The sequence below is a fragment of the Acartia tonsa genome, chromosome 12 (genome assembly GCF_053477335.1).
Source record: "Acartia tonsa isolate MP-2025a chromosome 12, ASM5347733v1, whole genome shotgun sequence".
Lineage (NCBI taxonomy): Eukaryota > Metazoa > Arthropoda > Copepoda > Calanoida > Acartiidae > Acartia > Acartia tonsa.
Window position 1 is genome coordinate 26,517,404 of NC_137271.1, and position 21,231 is coordinate 26,538,634.

General features: G+C 29.3%; 3 protein-coding genes across 4 annotated transcripts in view; 2 read left to right on the forward strand and 1 right to left on the reverse strand.

The window, feature by feature from the left end:
- Window positions 1–653, forward strand: part of LOC145333546 (serine protease 33-like) — a 77,185-nt gene extending 76,532 nt beyond the window's left edge. For both annotated transcript variants that reach the window (XM_080178709.1, XM_080178710.1), the window contains exon 16: window positions 232–653. The gene's annotated coding sequence lies outside the window, so the exon portion shown is untranslated. The remainder of the gene's footprint in view (window positions 1–231) is intronic.
- A 1,116-nt stretch (window positions 654–1,769) lies between these two features.
- LOC145333710 (uncharacterized) lies at window positions 1,770–11,383 on the reverse strand. Its single transcript, XM_080178920.1, has 7 exons — window positions 11,307–11,383; window positions 10,773–10,828; window positions 10,164–10,247; window positions 9,651–9,735; window positions 8,285–8,389; window positions 7,914–7,999; window positions 1,770–2,024 (listed from the first exon to the last, which is right to left on the reverse strand). Exons 1-7 carry the CDS (start codon window positions 11,356–11,358, stop codon window positions 1,914–1,916), a joined length of 579 nt encoding a protein of 192 aa, XP_080035046.1. The 5' UTR covers window positions 11,359–11,383; the 3' UTR covers window positions 1,770–1,913.
- Window positions 4,463–7,464, forward strand: LOC145333711 (superoxide dismutase [Cu-Zn]-like). Its single transcript, XM_080178921.1, has 7 exons — window positions 4,463–4,561; window positions 5,178–5,277; window positions 5,657–5,721; window positions 6,116–6,168; window positions 6,494–6,566; window positions 6,894–6,983; window positions 7,283–7,464. The coding sequence occupies exons 1-7, from the start codon at window positions 4,516–4,518 to the stop codon at window positions 7,375–7,377; spliced, it is 522 nt and encodes a 173-aa protein (XP_080035047.1). The 5' UTR covers window positions 4,463–4,515; the 3' UTR covers window positions 7,378–7,464.
- Window positions 11,384–21,231: the final 9,848 nt, after the last annotated feature.

Consider the following 21,231-nt stretch of genomic DNA (forward strand, 5'->3'; position numbering starts at 1 on the left):
AAATAAACATCCATTAGATTTTTTTAAAAGAGGTTTCGCGATTTTTGTTAATTAAAATGTTTATTGTGTATTTCACTGAATAATAAACATCTACTCTACAATATTGATTGGTCGTCTGTTTGTTTGTTCCTTCGTCCGTGATTTCTAGAAAAATTCACTTTGGCCGATGAGTAGCTTCTCTACAATTGATGTTGTCATCCTTGTTTATTTTTAACAGATTTTTTATTTCAGAATTGCCAGTAAGCCGCCAGCCACCCACTATGAAGAGGAGAAACCAGTGACAGTCAGACAGACAAAGTTAATTAAAAAGAAGTTGTCCTTTGCATGAAAAAAAAAGGAAAAAAGCTGAGACTAAAAAACCTCATTATTATTTTATACTGTTTTATTTATATTATTGAAAATATTTTCTTTTTTACAAAAATTAATTTTTTTGAAAAAATTAAATATTTTTTTCCTATTATTTATTTATTTATTATTGTTAAACCATGGTTTCCATATTAAAATTTTTATGTACCGTAATTTTTACATCTTGGAAACCATATTATTTATTTTGGGCATTTTATATATGTGTAATTTTTATCTTTTACTTGTACATTTGTCAAGTTTATGTTTGAAGTTTTAAATGTTTTAAGTGAAATAAAGTTTATTTATAATTTTTTTTTCTTTTTTCAGCAAATTAATACTGCTTTACAATTTATTTTTAAGGAATAATCAACGACAAATTCTTATATAAATGTAACAGGATGTCTGTATGTCTATCTGTGTGTGCATGTGTGTATGAAAAATCTTGCTAACCGATGAACCGATATGTTTCTCCTTTACAGCTAGGAAGGATTATAACTATTTTGGTGGAGGATACCTCGCCCTCCCTTCGGCCCCTCGTGGCTAAAAAACTGGTTTTAATCTTATAATTGTACATTCTCTATCCGAGAAAAGCTGTTTATGATACGATGTGAGAAATAACTATTAAAGCATTACAGACAGACCGATAGAGTATTTTAAAATGGTTGTTGTCGGGAATTTGATAAGCTTTTGATTGCACATCTCAATTAGGGACTAAGATAGTAAGGAAAACCAAACCAACCAGCAAAGCCCAATGAAACTTGATGGAATTATAATTTCAGCAATCCATCTTGAGTTAGAGCAGAGAAATCACGTTTCCCCCATAGCCTTACTGACGGAGATACGGCCAAATTGGTTTATAGAGTAGCTTCTCTACTGAAAATGGAATAACTGATAGTATTTTTATTTTTAAAAATATGCAAGTTGATTAACAATTTTTAATTAACATACAGAATTATCATATAAAAAAGTTCAGTTTTAATAAAAATCAAAAATACTTTAAATTTAGATTTACACTAATAATAGAAAAGTAATTGAAAACTATGAAAACAAAACTAAAGAAACAAGAACGATTACATCTAATACCATCAAAGCTTTTCAGAATAAATTGAATAAATTTCTTTTAAGTAAGACTGTAAAAAGCAATAACTTTTTACAAAACAAGCATCTAATTACCAATATTATATCGCACATTTGCGTTTGAAATAACTTTATATTTATGACAGTTAAAAGACTTTTTAAAAATCTTTGATTTGCGTACAAATGTTATAGACTGCTCTTATTAAAAAGTAGCCGCGCTACTACGAATATTTGCTTTATACTTGTACAAAATTACATAAAAATGTCACAAAAATAAAAGAAACAAGGAAATTACATCTAATATCAGCAAAGCTTTTTAAAATGTTCTTTTAAGTAAGATGGTGAAAAGCAATGACTTCTCAAACCAATGTCGCACTCTTGCATTTTATATGACAGTTAAACACTTTTTGAAAAACTTTTATTGGCGGACAAACGCACTAACTTGCCCTTGTTAAAAAATAGCCGTGCTTCTATTGAAATTTACTATATAATTATAAAAATTTACATAAAAATATCACAAAAATACATGGTAAAGAAGTGAACAGAGGGCGTCCTGCTGCTGATCTGAGGGGAGAGGTGACATCCAGGTTATTACCAGAATCCTAAATTATAGGTAAAGGATACAGCACCTTAAGAAAGTATATTTGCCTATTACTTTTCTGGTTTAAAAAATATAAAAAATTTAGTAAGTTTTGTGATTTTTAAAGGAAAAATATTTTAAAACAGTTTGTGACAAAATACTTTTCTTTTGTGGTCTGTTATTAGTACTATCAGATACGCCCCTACAGGCTTCTAGGGGCCCTTGATCGAAGGGTAGTGGACAGTAAAAATATTGTTTTAGTTGGAAAGGTATTTTATTCCAGGGTTGACTCCTCTTGGAAGCTCCAATGTAAAGGAGAACAATATCGGTGTTTAGAGAGATCTTATGGTACAGACACTTAGACATACTTCTATTTTTCTTTGAGGTTAAATTTTTATTGCTCCGCCCCAAGCCTCTAGGGAAGGGCGGGAAAGTGAGGAAAATAGTCTGAAATCACCCCCAAGAAATTTATAAAGCTTCCTTGAAAAGTATAATTAATTTGGCCAGCATCTTCCGAGATTTTTAGCTTCAGACAAAAAACCTTACTAATTTTTATAATATATTATAGGATAAAACAACATTTCACTAAATCCTTAAATAAACTAATAAAGTTAAAAGATTACTATAGTACGACTACGCAGTTTATGAAAAAAAAATATTTATGAAACAAACAATATTTAAAAGCAAAGCTTTTCTATAATTAGAGTCGGTCCGTTCGTCCGTCTAAGACGAATAGCCTTTTTTTGTTAATTTAGGCATGTTAGTATTGTCCTATCGATTTTAAACTTGCATGGTGATTCCTGTATTAGTTAGGTACGATACAGAAAGCGTAGCAACTTTATAATCATTACCAGAATGTCCGTACGTCCATTTTAAACATTTTGATTTTTTTTACTTTTTTAACAACAAATTTTTATGTGATCTAATAATCCGATTGGTCTGATTTTTTATATACCTATTCCTGGGGCAACGAAGTAAAATATTATAAGCGAAGCAACTCTACAATCAAGTCCTAAAATGAAAGTATGTCCATAAACATTATCCTGTATCAAGCGTTTTTCAACAAATTTACTTACAATTTTGCTTTGACTCTTATACATTTATATTCTGATTATTCAGTTCTGACACTATACAAGTGTTAAAGTCCGTTTGTCCTGCCGTTTCATTGCTTTGCTTTTATGGATGTTGTCATCCTTGGTAAATTGCTAATCATAAAAGGGAGGGAGGGGACACTGAACTGAAAATTATACTGGTCCTTAATGTTTTATATTCATGATATCTCAGTGTTGGCATCAAATCTTGATTTTGTTGCAAAAATTTAATATACAGATTGAGTTGCTTTATTTATATGATTTGGGAGTGTATTTCAATATATCGTCCATTGTCTTATCTCTTAAGATCTCTGTATATTGATAAAAAGATTAAATGAAATAATAGCAGTTGCCCATATGTCTTATGAATCTTTCAAATAGATTTCAAATAGATTCGACCCCACCCCCCCTCCCACGATCATTTTCATAAAAAAGCACTATAGAGGGGTGAAAAAAGGGGTAGGGATTATTGGTATCAACTAGAGAGAAAAAGAAACATACCTAAATGAAAATGTAATAAATATGAAATATTACATAATAAATAATGCTTATCATTTAAAATTAAGTCATTATGTAAAATTTAACATTTGTATAAAATGCAGGGAGGTAAAGATCAATTTTAATGAAAGTAATCTACACCCTCTCATCCCCCAGTACTAAGGCAGATTTCAAAATTCAAACATGATGATTAAGGATGAGATTGATTTATTGTCCATTGTCTTATCCTTGTACACCTTGTATTAAACAAATATGTCATGAATTCGTTTAATTTATGATCATTACTTTTTGACCAAAAGCAAATATTAGAAAATAATTATATTATATAACTAAACCAATGAAAAAAAGAATAGAAAAGAATCCAGGTAGAAGATACTGCCTGACTAGCATAAAATCAAAATCATTACATTTAGGGATCTAATGTTCATGTAAAATAATGGCTTCGAACCTAGCATTTAGGGGTATTGTCGTAGGAGGGAACTAAATCAAAACTTTTTATATTTTTGCTAACTCATACTTTTTATTTAATTTGGGGGAGGGGAGGTTGAAGATTTACGGGTGCTAGTGAATCACCCTCGAACGAAAATAGTCTAAAACAAGGGCATGACACACGATATGATCATAATTTTATTCGGTAGCGGATTCGCATTTTGCATTTAAGTGTTGGACCACAAATTTTTATAGAGTATAATTGATTGGGTTCTACAATTTGAGGAAGCTTTACTTTGGTTCAGGTAAGGTTTTAATCTATCTGAGGCACCCTCCCCCTCCGAATACAGAGCACTAAGATGCTAATAATCATTTAGAACATTGATTTATTGGGACAAACAATGAGATGCACTCTATTACTTTATGTTACAGGTTATAAAATAAGCAGAACGTTTGAAACCTGCATAGTTTATATATTATCTTCATAAAGACAACATGAATACCTTATCTTTTCTCACTTTGTTTTGCTGTGCAGTGCAAGGTAACTTTTATTTCCATAACAATTTTTCTAAGTTGGGTCGTTCCGTACGTTTGTCCGTTTGTCCGAAACTTAAGTTCTTATTGCTAATTCAGTCATTTTAGAATTGTCACATAGCTTTCAAACATATTTTAACAGTTTAGAAAGCGAAGCAACCCTACTCTATAATTACCAGAAAGTCCTTAGGCTCATTTTAAAGCAGGGCTCGGCAGCCGCGACTAAGCCGCAAATCAAAACATGTTTGGATGCTTTAAAATGTTTTTGAAAGGAGGGTTTGTCATATTTAGTTAAAGTTTTGACTTTCAGCTGACTTTTAAAACCTTGAAGGTTGATTTCTATCTATATACCTAAACAGCTATCTATCTATTTACCTAATCATCTATTTATCTGTATACCTACTCATTTATCTATCTATATACCCATTCATCCATCTATCGGTATACCAACACATCTATCTATCTATATACCTACACATATATCTATCTATATACCTACACATCCATCTATCTATATACCAACACATCTATCTATCTATCTATCTACCTACTCATCCATCTATCTATTTACCTAATCATCAATCTATCTATATACCTACACACCTATCTATCTATCTATTTAGGAGCTTTTAGCATCCAAGCCAACTGTAACTTTGATGGAATTGGAGAGGGAGATGTTTTGGGCAGTCTTTTACTTGTTCAAGAACCTGGCCAGAATCTTATGTAAGGCAGGGAGGGAGGGGACATTGGACTGTAAATTATACTGGAACCCAATGTTTAATTTCAAGTTGTGATATAAAACAATAAATAGTACTAAACACAGGGAATGAAAGAAGGGATGAAAGTCAAAAAAAATATTAGCCCTCAACAAAATGTATCTTTTTGTCAGTGTGTAGGAGGATCTCACTAATACTGAATCTTCTCGCTCCATGGAAAAAAAATATTTTTTCTTTTAAAACCAAAATTGAAAGTAAGTTCGACTCCCTCTTTTCCTCAATTCCCCTTGAGACATCTATGGGCGTATCCACTATTATCAAATAATTGGTTGAGGTGGACAAATGTACTTTTTGAAGTAAAAATTACATAAATTAATATTATTTAGAATTGAAGGTGTATTGCTTGGCTTAATTCCCAATCAGAAACATGGCTTCCATATTCATGCTGAAGGTAAATTTTAGATTTGATAGAATCTTCCTCAAGAATTTCAACTCATTTTATCGGAATTTTATATTTAAATTTGAAAAATTTAAGGAAAAACGGTAAAATAAATCAGTTAAAAGTATAAAAAGAAGTGCCATTTAATGTGTTAAAAAAAATTAAACAAATCTGGAAGGTTTATTATGAATTGGGGAGGATGTTTTCTTAGGGTATTATATACCTTCTCAAAATCAAAACCCCTTCATTCCATTTTGACCATTTAAGCACAATCAAATTTCATTTGTTGAAAGTTTTCTGGAATTTCGTCAAATATTTTGAAACATACAAATAAAACTTACTTGAAAAGCATAGTATAAGCATTATGTCATTTGTAGGATTTTTAAAGACAAATTATATTATTAAGGTTCATTGGATGATAATTGTAAGGCAGCTGGTGGACATTTCAATCCTTTTGGAGTAAGTACTTTATACATTTTGTTTAAATCTTCTAAGTGAATAAATTTTCATGGATACATGTAAAATACAAAAGAATGAGTAAATTCTTAAATGGATGTAAAAAAAAGGTTAGGGAAAGAATAACTTTACAAAAATCACTCGATCTAATTCTTATTTGCATTTGTATTAAATCATTTAAAATCAAAATTAAAAATAAACTTTATGTTTAAAAATAAAGTATATTTGTAAAAAATTACTTGCTCCTTACTAAAAGTTAGATTTTAGGAAATATAAAAACATCTGATTAGACATTCATAAAATATGAATTAAAGATATTTTTTTATAGAAAAAGCATGGTGGACCCATGGATGAAGAGAGACATGTTGGAGATCTGGGAAATGTTGAAGCTGATTCTGTTGGTAATATTGAGATATAATTACAGAAAAAGAAAATTTTTATGCATCAATAATTAATACTGGAAAAAAAAAATAATTATTTGATCAGAACAATTCTATTATTGATCATTTAGTAGTACTAAATGTATATATTGACGGCAAATCTTCTTGATTAGAATTATTCTATCATTAATTATTTAGGAGTACTACAGCTGTATATGGAAGACAGTATGGCAAATCTTCTTGATTATGTCAATTATATTATTAATTATTTAGAAGTTCTAGAGCTGTATTTAGAAGACAGTATGTCAAATCTTCTTGATTAAAATAATTCTATTATTGATTATTTAGGAGTACTAGAGCTGTATTTGGAAGACAGTATGGCAAACCTTCTTGACTGGGACAATTCTATCATTGGCAAGGCTATTGTTATTCATGCAGGTTTGTCCTTTTATCTTTTAGGAATTCAAAGGGATGGAATAATGGATGATAAATTAAAGTTTTCCCTAATTATGATAAACAAAAATAAAATGAAGGGTAGAATAAATTTGAAGGTTAGGCTGCAAACCTTTAATTTGCACTTACCAATCACAAATCAACCTGAAGCCTTTTCATAAATCTTTGATGTTCAGAATAAATTACAGTCTACTCTACTCCCTCTATTATCTAATATCTAAGTAAACTATAAAAATACATTTATCTGTCTATTCTCCTGTATATTAATTTATCTATATGTCTAGGTGAAGATGATCTAGGCAAAGGAGGAGATGAAGGAAGTGAAACAACTGGAAATGCTGGTCCAAGATGGGGATGTTGCATTATCCGCGAAGTTTAATTTTACATATTCTAATATTTGTATTTGTTATTGTTTAAATATAATTATTTGTATAGTTATTTAAATTTAATATATCTTACATCTAAATTCCTTTCTTAATGATAAAATTTAAAGCTATCAACTCAAAAGATAAAAATTTTCATGCATGTCAAAAGAGCATGGTTAAATTTCTTTTAAAAATATGATAATTTCAAATCCTGTAAGAAAAATTTCACCAGACATCACAGCACTCACTTTACCTCAAAATTAGATCGGCGTGCTACAACTGATTGTGGAAGCTCTTTTTTATCAAGAAAAAGATCATCATATCCAGCCTCATTTGTTGGGTCAAGTACATGTTTACTTTGCCTAACATCGAATGAACTCTTTGTATCTTGTAACTGTGTACTATCTGCAATTTTATTGGAACTCTTTGCATCATCTTCAATTTGACTCTTTGTATACTCTTTAATTTGACTCTTTGTATCCTCTTTAATTTCACTCTTTGCTTCTTCATTGATGAAACTCTTTGTAGCATTTGTATCTGTATTATTTACCTGTTGTAATTGAGCCAACACATCAGATGTTCCAACTTTTGAACCACCTCCTGTATTTGAACTTCCACCTATGTTGATGATTTGAACTAAAATACAACAATAAGTTTAAGTGCTTTTTTACTTAAGAACTTTTAATCAATCTGATAATGATCTACAAATAAATCTATTAACATCCATTTCATTGGTATATTATCAATCAAAGTTAGATAAATTAGTCTATTAACTATTCTATTAATCAATCAATTAATCATTAAATATCTTGATACACATCTTGTGAAATCTTTAAATAAATATAGCAATCCAATGAGTACATCAATCAAATTAATAAATTTAGCAATCCATGGATTAAATTGTTTAGCTTTAAGTCTTACTTTGATTATCAGGATCACTTGGGGCAGAGTTAACTCTTCTTAGACTATCTTTAACCCTCTCGACACTTGCATTGCAACCATCTTCAAAACAGCAGAGTACCACAGCTGAAATAAAATAACCAAAATCAGGATTTAGGTATTTAAATAATACTGTCAATCAAGGCCAAATCATAGTTTTAAAGTTTTTTCATCCTAAAATAATCTTTCTGTAAGAAATTTATGTAGGTAAGTTTGTGTATTGTAAAAAAGTAATGATGCATAGGAAAGGCACATTTTGCTTAAGTATGCTGCAACTAATTATGTGTTTTAATATCAATAAGGTGGCGCCCCTTGCATCTGGGGGCTCTGTATTCAAAGGAGTAAATAGATGGGTCAGATTTACCTAAAACCAAGGTGTAAATCTAAAAAAAAGAAGACTAAAACATCTTGGGACCTATTTTAATTTTCATTCAATTATGTCAGAAGATATATTTTCTTGAGCTTCAGACATTGAAAGCTATTACTTCAATAATAGGGTAAACTTTGAATATTTTTCCATCTCCCTCTTATGGCAAAGTTCCTAGGAACAATAATTATTTTAAAATCATAAATTTGTATTTGTAAAATTACAGTTTAATTTTGTGTGAAGTAGGAAGTAATTATACATGTTTAATATCAATAATTGATAGTTTTAGTCAAGTTTAACCATAGTAAAAAAAAAACTAATGTGTTGTAATTACAATAATTTCCAACCAACAGAAAACTTATTTAATATAGTTTTACTTATTAACATAATATACAAAATGCGATAAATAGTTACTATAGGAATTCGGTTACAGATATTCCAGTATTTCGAGGTCTTATATTTTTTGTATAGATTTATATTTTTTAAAACCTTATATTTTTAACTCTTTTTAATGTTTTTAAAATTTCTTTGTCATTAGTCTTTTTGGGGCTTCACCCTGCAAGAGAATGAAGGTTTCACAATCTTTTTTATTTTGATAAAACAAAGTTTAAAAGAAGAAAAAAAATTAAAATTTTAAAAACATATAAAAACATCAAAATTAGAAAAAATATAAAAAAAAATTAGAGGGGGAAATTTTAATTTTTAGGGGGGTTGGGGGTGTCCGACCCCCCAAGAAAATATCTTAAAACCACCACAGGACCAATAGGTATATACCCTGAAGAGTAGAACCCAATCGCTTCAGACGGATGGACGGACGTACAGACATAATTCTACTTTGTATTGTGGATAAAAATTCTTTATGTATTATTTGAACACTGTTTTCTTAAACCCTTTAAAGATTGAATTTTAACCTAACAATTAGCACAAAGACACTTGAGAAATAAATCTTTTGGTATGTGGACTAATTTTCAAGATTTTTACCTGCCCCATCTTTGTAAAGTCTTGCTACAGTTCGACGTAAAGTTTTGAAATTTGTCTCGTGGCATAAAACTGCTGGGGTCATAGCCTAAATAAATGAATATAAGGTAGATGGGTAGGTAGATAGACAAAGATAATTTATTGATAGATTGAATGATTGATGATAGATTGGGTATAGATTTAAAAAGTTTTTATATATAGATATACTTATTAGTTAAAATATAGATAAATTATTTGCATATAGATTTAAATCTAACATTTAAAAAATCTTTTTTTTCTATTTATTCTTCTTTCTATCTAATTAATTATCTAAATAATCATAGGACGCTTTTTTTACTTTTGAGTATGTTGATTATTTAGGAGGGTGTATCCCTCCTCCAGACCTTAAAATCATCAGGTTATTAAAGTCTGTTTTACACCTTCTCGATTTGCCTTACTAAAAGCAACCTTTCTATATTTATCTATTCAATTATACTCATTCATCTTTCTATCTATCTATTTATATTTATATTAGACCTGTTGTACGATGGTACCATCACTGAGAGCTAGAATTCTACACGCGTCTGCATCGGGGAAATTCGTTCTTGTCCCGGGACATTCCTTAGATAGAGAGATATTTATAAATATATCCTAATCCTATTATATAAAGTAGTAAGCGTTTTTTGTCTGTCTCGAAGGATCTCGCTAACCGCTGAACCGAAATTGTTCTCCTTTACAGTGAAGCTTCTTATAGGTCCTGGGAAGGTTTTAAACTATTTTTGAAGAGGGTTTCTTCACCCCCCTTCCCCCAAAAAAATATTTTTCTAGGGGGCATAACCGCTAGTATATATATAAAGCAGTAAGCCTTTTTGTCTGAAGCACAAGATTTTAATAAATATACAAATTATAGAGTTCTCCTTTTTAGAGACGCTTCTCATAGGTCTATGGATGGTTTTAGGCTATTTTTTATTTTAAGCCTTCTTACCCTTTTGAATACAGAGTTCCTAGACTTTGGACATTGCCTTTACTATATATATATAGATTTTAGGCTTTAATATAATCTATAAAACGGATATTTTTTAATGTATTATATCTGCATGTTAAACCTTGTAGATAATAATAATATTAAATAGATTTATAGATTACCTTGTATGATACTTTGTTGATTAAATTACATTCATTACACTGAATTCCATAGGAATCTAAACCGAAAATCATTTTATATTTCAATTGTTTGGTTACTTATCTAATTGTAACTAAAAAGGTTTTTAAATGAATCATATAATTGATCTTGTATCTGAAAAAAAAATGTAACAGTTTTTTAAAACATCTTATTACACTTTGTCTGTCCGTCAGTCCATCCGTAACGCTATGAGAAAAATTGATATTTTCTCTGCTGCCATTTATGATAGACTGTTGATTTTCTTGTGAAGAAACCTCTTACTAAAGATTATCCTGCATACCACTTGCTTTGTCTGTCAGTCTGTAGGTCATGCTATAAAAATAATTGTATCCAAAAAGTTTTGTTATTTTCTATATTTATTATTTATTTATCTCTTTTTATTTTCTATGACCGCTAAATAACTGCACTATTACTCACTTTTTCCGTTTAATCATCCTGGATGCTTGATCCTTGCACAATGTCATCCTTGTTTTCAAATATAGTTTTAAAAATATTACCATGAATTAAAGAAGATAACAGAAAAGAAAAGATATTCAGCTTCAAGGTCATTTTATGACATTTTAATAGTTACTCTGAAAAAATAATTCTGTTGATCTTAAACCTTCTATGATAACTATTGTAAAACTAGGTATAAGAACACAAAAATAATAGTTCTAAATAGTTTAAATTCTCAAAATCGCTACTACTTTTTGATTTTAGGATGTTGTCATACTTGTTTTAAACAAACTAATAAAAGGTTTAACCTATTTATTTTCTTAATCTAAGATTAAATCAAGTAAATTTAGCTGAAAACTTTATTTTCATATACTATTACTGAAAAATATTCTGTTTATAGCAAAAAAAAAATGTTTGTATTGTAATCTTTCTATATATTTCAAAATGCCTGATCGAGCAATAACTCTCCCCTCTCCCCTTATTTTCAAATATTACATATTAGGACACTACGCAGCAGTTAAGTATAAGGGGGGAAAATTTAGTTTTATTTATTAAAGAAAATTATCTTTAAAAATTATTTAGCCTAATTAATGATTCTGTAGAAACATTGAAATATTAGAAGCATTATCAGGATTTAGCGATTTCTATGACGAATAGGTTTTCTATGTTTTAAGATTTCAATGTTTTGTAATGTTTCCCTAGGGTCTTTTTTCAGTGTTTTAAAAAACATTGCAAAAATTGGGAGAAAAAATCCTTCGATAAAAACATTTAATAATGTTTACGATAATATTTATAGTGCTCCGTGTAAAAATGATAATTAAATATTCTCTATAAAAATGAATTTATAATTTTATATCGTTGCTTTCTCAACTATAGTTTGAGTAAAACTGAACCATAATTTTTACGGCCATGAATATTTAAACCAAAACTTCGAGGTTATTGTGTTAATTATGCCTCCATAAACCTACCAATACACTTTATTGGGTGGTTCTCTGGACCAAAAACATTTTTAAAATTATTTTAGGGAAGTTTAGAATTATGTAAAGGTTAGAAAAGCCCCACAGGTATAGTACCCAAAAGCGATAGAACCCGCAGGGCTACAGACCCCTGTTGGTCAAATAGTATATCTTAGTGAAAGCACAAATGTTTGCAAAAATTTAATGACAATTTATATAATTTTATATATCCAAAATATAAGTTAAAGTCCTTAAAATGTGTAGGTATATTGAAATGCAATAATTTTTATTATTTTTTTCAGCTTTATTAAAACACCGAAAAAATCTAAGTTGAACTGCGTGGTTTGATATAGCAGTGTATGGTTAATTAAGTCTTGCAACAATAGCATGACAGTAGATTTACCTACCTCGTTAGCCTAATATTTTGCTGTGATAAAACTGTTACATAATTTCTTTGGAACCAACTAGAATAAATAGGTGACCATTTTATATTTTACACTTTGAATCAAGGACATATTTGTCCGCAAGTATTCCAGAAGATAGGTTTAGAACTGCAAAGAGGGAGGGGACATTGTTCCCTTAATTATACTGGTACCCAAAGTTTCATAAACATGTCTTTTTATTTTCATCAATTCTTGATTGGTTTGTTCATGATTGTGGTGTCCAAGCTAACAAATTAATCTACAGAAGTGGTAACTATGTTCATACTAATTGGGCATTTACTTTAATGTAACCCTCATAGTCTTATTTCTTAAGATCCCTCAAAATAATAACCTACATTAGCCCAGATAATTAAACAAGATTCAAAGTTACGGAACCTAGTAATTGTGTCTAACTTTTTATCTTTGTAACGTAACAAAAATCGAATGATGAGAGGGGAGGTGGGAAAGAAAACCCCTAAAGAAGAGATGGATTTTTGTTACGTCACAAAGATAAAAAGTTAGACATTTACCTGTAAACGGTTTTTTCATAATACCTTTCCTTTCCAGCAATTAATGCTAATTGTTTGTCATTGGCGAAAATTATTTTTCCCTTGAAAAAAGCACTATGGCTTTATTAATGTCTTTCAATTATTTAGTGTTTATAAAAGGTGTTCATATGTAAAGTTCATAAAAAAAATAGAAATATATCTGTAAATTACAGAATTTAAAAGGAATCAGTCTATTATGTAAAGTAGTAAGGTTTCTCGCTAATGATTTGAATAACTACTGATCCGATGGAATCTTTATTTTAGAAAAAATTTGCATTTCTTCCAGGAGGGTTTTATGCTATTTTTAGATTTAAGTCGTGAAATAGTTTGGCTTTTTTCTTTAGCGCAAAATCAACAATGCATCTGTCATTTGGTAGAAACAACGTAACCTAAGTATGAAATGGCTGCGCTACTAAAAAAAATAAATACAATTTTAATATTTTTATCCATTTTGAACATAGCTTCTTGATGTTTTAACTACTTCTTGCTACTCACTTTTACTATTTAATTTTATAATTTAAGCCAATATCTGATGTGCCAGAACATTTGAATATTAATCTAGATGTATATCTAAATGCATATTACCATAAAATTCATTTTGCTTTACTACATATAAACATTGTCTTTTCACTGTACCGGAGAAACACCGAATAAAATGTGGGGTAAATTCTGTCCTTGAGTTAACAGTTTTCTTTTATATAAATAATTCTCTACTTATTTTCAGGGAGGTTGGGGAAATTGGACTGTAAATTGCACTGGTATCCAAATTTGTATAACCACGTCATCTTGAGTACATATTGAATTTAGATTGATTGGTTCCCAACTAGTAGAGTCCTTTATCTTTTCAAAAAAAAAATTTAATCTACAAAAGTAATTTTGTTTATCATCATTTGAAATATATATCAATTTATCATCTATTGTCTTATACCATTAGTTTTCTATTTATAAAAAAACAAAGTATGAAAAAAAAACAGAATAAAAAATTACATTATCAACTTAGATTTTATTTACAAGGATAACAACATCCATTTTAAAAACTCAACAAAGCAGACACTCGGACAAAAAATCACATTCTACTTGTGGCACATTGTGCTTAGAATCACTAAAAGTTTGTCTCCCCCCAAATACGGGTTACTTTTGGGGTCATACTCGCGACCATGGCTCAACACGTCGTCGGGAAGGTAATAGGTTCGAATCTCGGTCCAAAACCGCGTAATAGCGAAAGACGTTAAAAATGATTCCCACCGCTACTATGTCATATGCGCGACGTAAATAGTTAGAGTGGGGGGAATGTCTTGGCCCAAAACAGGCGCAACTTGCTACCATGCACAGTTGGGACTTCTCAGACAAAGATCGTGCATCTCAGTGAGTTGGTTGTCTGATGGGTGAATGGACGCTTTACACCGCAATCATAAGTATTGTATGTATGTTTCAAGGTGCGTGGAGAGAGGTCTAGTACTCGAAGCGACACCTAGCCCACTAGAGTCTTAACTCTTACTTTTGGGATCATAGTTTGGTCACTACTTGTTTTTACAACCCAATCAAAATTGAATAAAATTAAAAGTCTCGAAAATTTTTAAACCAACGAATGAGAGATAGTTTTTGTTAAACTTTAGGTGCTTTTATAATCTAGAGTTTATTATCTGAAATATATCTACTAATAGCAACATATTTTTATTATCAACATACAATATGATTTTTTCGAAACAAAGAACTATGAATCATCCATTTATAACAAAGGTAATCGTAATATATACTTCTTGGCCTAATTATAACACGCGGTCAAAGATAATTATAATCAATATTCAGGGATCTTAAGGGATAAGACAATGGATTATAAATTAATAAGCAACAAATAAAATTACTCCTTCTATCAAAATAACTAGTTGAGCAATTAAGAACTAATCAAAATTCAATTAATGTACCAAAAGTTTGTAAGCTAACAAATGAGATATAACGCGATTTTAATACTTGTGTACCAATGTATCCTCCCTCCATAAGAGTCTTGTAACCTTATGGGGTCTGATTTATGTTAATTATCAACAGTGCAGTGCAGTAATATTTTATATTTTTTGTCTAGATTGTTAGGAAGGGAGGGGATAATAGGATTTAAAATTATCAATTTTGTTGGCTTTAAACTTTGGTTACTTGTAAGTTGAAATCAATTTTGATTAGTTGGTTCAAACTAGCGGTATTAACCAATGCTTTTTTAGTTTAGTTTATCATGAGTAAGAATGTACTCAATTTATGGAACCATTGTCTTTCTTTTAGATCCATATATAAAAAAGACATTAAAAATGAGAATTAGATTAATATTATCTTTTTGATTAATTGCATTAAAATAACCTAATTTTTATGCAATTTTCTTCAAATTTTATTGATTTTTAATTTTAACAAGATTTGTACAATTCTCTTTACGGAAAGATTATATTTGCTTATAAGTTCTTTTCCAGTAGGCTTCGAATACGATAATATTTCTCTTAATTAGAATCTGTTCTAAGCCTTACTAAAAAAAATTCGTGTTAGAAAGATTTTCTACGAAAAATAAAATAAAAATTAAATTAATTAATGCTTTGTTGGCCTTGCATTCAGCCACTGCACTGGGAGCAAATTAATCTGGTATTTATCCTAAAATTTTTCTATAATACGCTGCTATAAATAACTAGTAAAATTTAGTCAAACCCCTTGCCAAGGTCAAAGTAACATAAAATAATATAATTTACAATATCTTTGTTGACTGAAAAGTATCCAATCAGCTACTACAGTTTTCGTTTAGGGTTATCCAATAAAGTAAGATAAATTAATTATACAGACGGCAAAATAATAAAACCATAAGTTATAACAATTAAAAAATCACGATTCTATCTAAGCTTTAAAAAATTTGTTGTAAATTTGGTGGAATAAAGGATACCTAACATACAAGATTTATTTATGACTTATTTATATAGGTGCTTCGCTAATAACTGTTTGCTTACTTCTGAGGAACCATCATTCCAAAAGTCAAGAAAATAGGATAAGTATATAATTCGATATTTGAAATTAATTTGACCATTTTAAAAGTGGCTTAAAATAATGGTCAAAGCTCTGCATTATGGACAAACGAAGATAATGACCGACCTACCCTAAATGCATAAATGCTTAGTTTTTTATGCTTAATTTCGTTTTTTAACCATTAGATGTATTAATAAAATTTTGTATTACAAATAGTCCGATTGTAAATACTACTACATAGTAAATTGTCGGTATTTAAGCAATCAATGTACATTAAATATTAATTACTCTTCCTTTTTTGATTAAATAGATAGATGGAATTGATAAAATTAATAGATTATCAAAAAGTAGTTTTAATAGTTAATAGTCAGACCATTATCAGAAAAATCTTGCTATAAAGTAGCTTGGTTCATAATAAAAACATTCTTATTTAGCATGGATGAATAGATCGATAATATAAAGTGAAAAAATATGACTTTATTAATTATTCAATACTTGGTCTTTATATTTTGCATTGAGTTTTTTTTACCACAGTTGAAAATTATAAAATAAAGTGGAGCTCTAAAATATAATACTATGTACAAAAATGAAAACTTACAATCCAGTAAGAAATTTTAAACGATTGGACTGATTGTTCCACAATTTACTGCGAACCTTAGCATTGTCCAAGGAAAGTCCGTCTATCCGTTTAAAGATTAAAATCTTGCAATTTCTGCTGGGCAGAACCCCCCACCCAACCAAAGAAAAAATGAATTAAACCATCTAACGACAAACTAATTATATGATAATTGTTTGGTATTACTTCCGCCCAAAAACTTATATTATTAAATAAAAAATCCATGTAATTTTCACTTTAAAAACTCCTTTCCTTTTATTTAATTAAAACTAAGGTTGCTTGCAATTCATTTCAAGAAAGTAGGTCAAGTTAATATGCAAGTAGATAGGTAGATAGATGGAAATGTAAATAGATGAATATAGATGAATAAGAAAATAGATAGATAGATAAGTAGAAGGATATATAGATAGATGGATAAGTAAATAGATAGTTAGATATGTAAAAGGATTGATAGAAGGAAAGATAGATAGATAAGTAGATGGATAGATAAATGGATTCATGTACATTTCCAATGCGACCTACAAATCTAAATTTGAATAATTTTGCATACAGTTCAAAGCAAAGCTCATCTAGAATTCAGTGTAAACTTTACTTTGTCTTACTGTCTATCTAATATGTATTACCCTTGTCAGAAATGCCTAATACGTATGAACAATAAACATTACTTCTTTGTTGTTGACGATTTGAAAAATTAAAAGGATGCTTACTTATCTATTTATTTAAATTGTCATTTTTAGTAGTTTATTGACAATCTTTGCCAAAATAGATTTTGATGTGCGTTTTAATGTACATATACTTTCTGTGCTACTAATGTTTATGTCCTGAAACAATTTTCTTTACAAGGTTAATTAGAATTTAAGCTGTTCAACATGTGATTAAAAAAGATCGATAATTATACAAACTAAAGTATTTTCTTATGGTTATTGGTCTGTATTTTTTATCAAAGAGTTATGTTTTAGTATAGCTTTCCTCTGCAAGTCTGAAAGAAGTTGGAAGTCTTATACATAGAAACTAGTTACCTTCCACTTGCTTCTGAGGGAGGGCTGGAAGGGGAAGAAATTAGCCTAAAGCCACCAAAAGAAATTTATGAAGCTCCCCTACAAGAAATTCGTACCAGTATTTTCCGATACCTTTCAAGAGATTAAACAGAGTGGCATCCCCCTACCGCTTTAAGAATATAATTTCCAGCATTGCTTCGAAATCGATTAATACCCGACGGATTAGAAACAGTTCTAAGTCATACTGAAAAATCATGTATAGCATCATATTACAGACATTTTTCCACGAATATGAAAATAGAAATCATGCTATTAATAACAGTTTTGTTATTCAAGGCCTTCTTAAATTCTTTAATTTTAAGCTCTATTTCATAAATAAAATAATAATAATTTTACCTTGAATTATTGAAATAATAAATTGTTTAATCTTGAAAGTGACAACCAGTTTTATTTTTCAATGTCATAGCAAATTATTATTGAACTGTCACAACTTGATCTTGACCTTTCTAAAGAAATTGTATTTATTTATCATATAAAAAAAGAACATTGAATTAAATGAAGGACAAAAAGCAATTTCAAATCTATTTTTATGGGTTGTTATGACACAACCCAATATTTCCCGATTTTGTATAATTTTTGAGGAACACGATTCCAGTGACGTCATATTTTTCTTTCCCGAAAAAGGGAAGGGGGGAAGAAAAAAAGAGATGGGAGAAAAGGGGGTTTTCCCCATCTCTTTTGAAGAGATTTTCTTCCCCTCTTCCCTTTTTCGGGAAAGAAAAATATGACGTCACTGGAATCGTGTTCCTCAAAAATTATACAAAATCGGGAAAGATTGGGTTGTGTCGGTTGTTATATTTCAAATGCCCATTTTTAATTGAAATATCATAATTTGATCTTGACCCTTTAAAAGATTAATTTAATTATCAAATTAGATGAAGGACAAAAAGTAAATTTAAATTTTTTAAAAATTGTAAATGTTTTCAAAAGTCACTTTTTTCAATGGCATTGCAAAATATCATTTTATTGACATAAATTTATTCTGACCCTGTTTTAATAAAATGAATTTAGGATGTAACAAATTTAAAACAAGGCCAATTACATCCAATAGTAGCAAAGCGTTTAAATTATATAATCAAAATAAAAAGTCTAACATTCAAAGAGTTAGAAAAAGATATATCGATAGAGAAACAAAAAATAGAGATGTTAGTTTAAAATTTTTTGCATATGCCCTTTGGTGATTTTATTTTAAGATATTTTACTTATCTTTCGATATTTTTAAGCTAATAATCTGCCCAAACCATAACCCTTTTAATATAGAGATTCTAGATGCAATAAAAAGTTCTTAAAATAATAAACTTTCCTAAGAGTAGTAGAACGATCGGTCTAGACGTTTGCAAGATTTTAGCGGGCATACATTCACACAACCTACTATTTTTTGGTGTAGGGTAGCTATTTAAAACTACAAAGAAATATTATTAATATGGTTTTACTGTTGTAAATCATTGAGTTGCCTCAAACCAAGCAACTTTTTATGTCAAACTGAAATTGAAAGTTAAAAGCAATAAATAATCATTTGAAATTATAATAAAATTTTGACCAGTTGAAAAGTTGAAAATATTTCTGCTTTCTTAACAAAATATATAGAACTAATACGAAGCAACTTATAGTGCCTATGGAAAATGACGTCATACAATACAAATGACCAATGGTAGGCAGTGTACATTTTAATTGATCAATGGTAGGTCAGTATAACTATAAAAAATAGGTACTATAAGATGCTTCGACTTATTCTTCATATCTTCAAATCCTTAAAAAATCCTCGAATACCATTTCAAGATAGGAAAATTAATTTCACATCAAATATTTTGACCCCATAAATTGTTCAATTAATGTTTTTATGATAAAATATTTTGATTTATGACATTTAAACATGTATTGGGCAATAAATCTATCAAGTTGAAAGTAGGTAAAAATCATTTTGAAATATCTTTTTTTCCCTCTATATATTGTAGTGAATTTATTCCATAACATAGCATGCTTGTTTGTCTGTCATTTGTTAGACCGTCAAATTAAGATCTGCGAACTTAATTTTTTAATAGATTGAAAATAAGGAGAGGGTTTTTTTTTCTTTATGCTAAACCCTGCTAAACCTAGCAATTTATGCAAAAATGTAAATATAGATCTAATGATTGATGGATATTATATGCTAAATCTATCAAATTCGTAAGCATTCTTTCGTGGTTACGTTTTTCATAACAAAATTACTGTAAAATACATTACTGTATTATTTTCATCATTAACGATGTTAGTATGTTATTGCTGTCATGATTAATATTATATACTGGATAACACCATAGTAGCGATAAACAATAATCACAGTTGGACAAACGGACAAAGTGAGTTATAGAGCTGATATCATAAATAAACAGAGAAATTTGTACTAGATGCTCTTGGGTAATCTTCAACTATTTATCTCAAATAGCAACCAAGAAAATGACATTATGGACTTACGTGCGTACAGACAAAATGAATTACAGAATAGCTACGCTACTAATAAAAAAATAGGTTCACCTTGAGAAATGACTATTATGACTGTTTGGCCATTAGTTAAACAATTTAAAAGGTGAACTTGACCCAATTTTACTTTATATCATTAGGAATAATGTATATTATTGGAATCAGCATGGACTAAATATAATTTTATATTGAAAAAAAATACTTTTTGATAAAACCAAATAGTCGACTTAAATATTATCAAAAAAAAAAGATTAAAACATGTCGAAATCATGTTAGCTTCGACCACTTTTTATTAAAGCCATATAGCCGACATGGACCCTTGAATTTTTATATAAATACTCTATAAATTGGGTTTGAATGTATGTTCGTCCGTATGTCAAACCATGTCACAGACGACAAAACCAACCCAACGAAAGGAAAACCTATTTTTTATAATTGTTGCTTGTCCTTAAAGATCTCTCAGAGGTTAGTTATAGAAAAAAATACCTTGACTTATCTTAATTTATTTTAGAAGGTTCAGGTCAGTGCTTGATTGGCACTTATAGGGAAAGCTCCAATATTTTTTTAGATATTTATTTTTACTCAATGAAATACTACAAATATAACACCCATGGTGAGTGAATAATTATAATACAAATAAAAATTATATATAAATGACTACCTTAATTATCAAATAACAGGGATTTGGGGAAAGTGAATGGCAGTTAAATTAATCTACAACCCCTTCCTCTCCCAATATTTGCCAGCCTAATAGAATAGTTATTTAACTGAAGTCCATGGCTAATAGTAAAAAATGGTTATTATGTATTATTAAACTATTTTTACCGATTACCATGAAAATTACATCAACATCGATTTTAGCCGTAGCTGGACAAAGTGTCAAAAAAACAGCCTTGTGACGCCTTAAAAATGAGGGATTATCCATCTTTTAAGGGG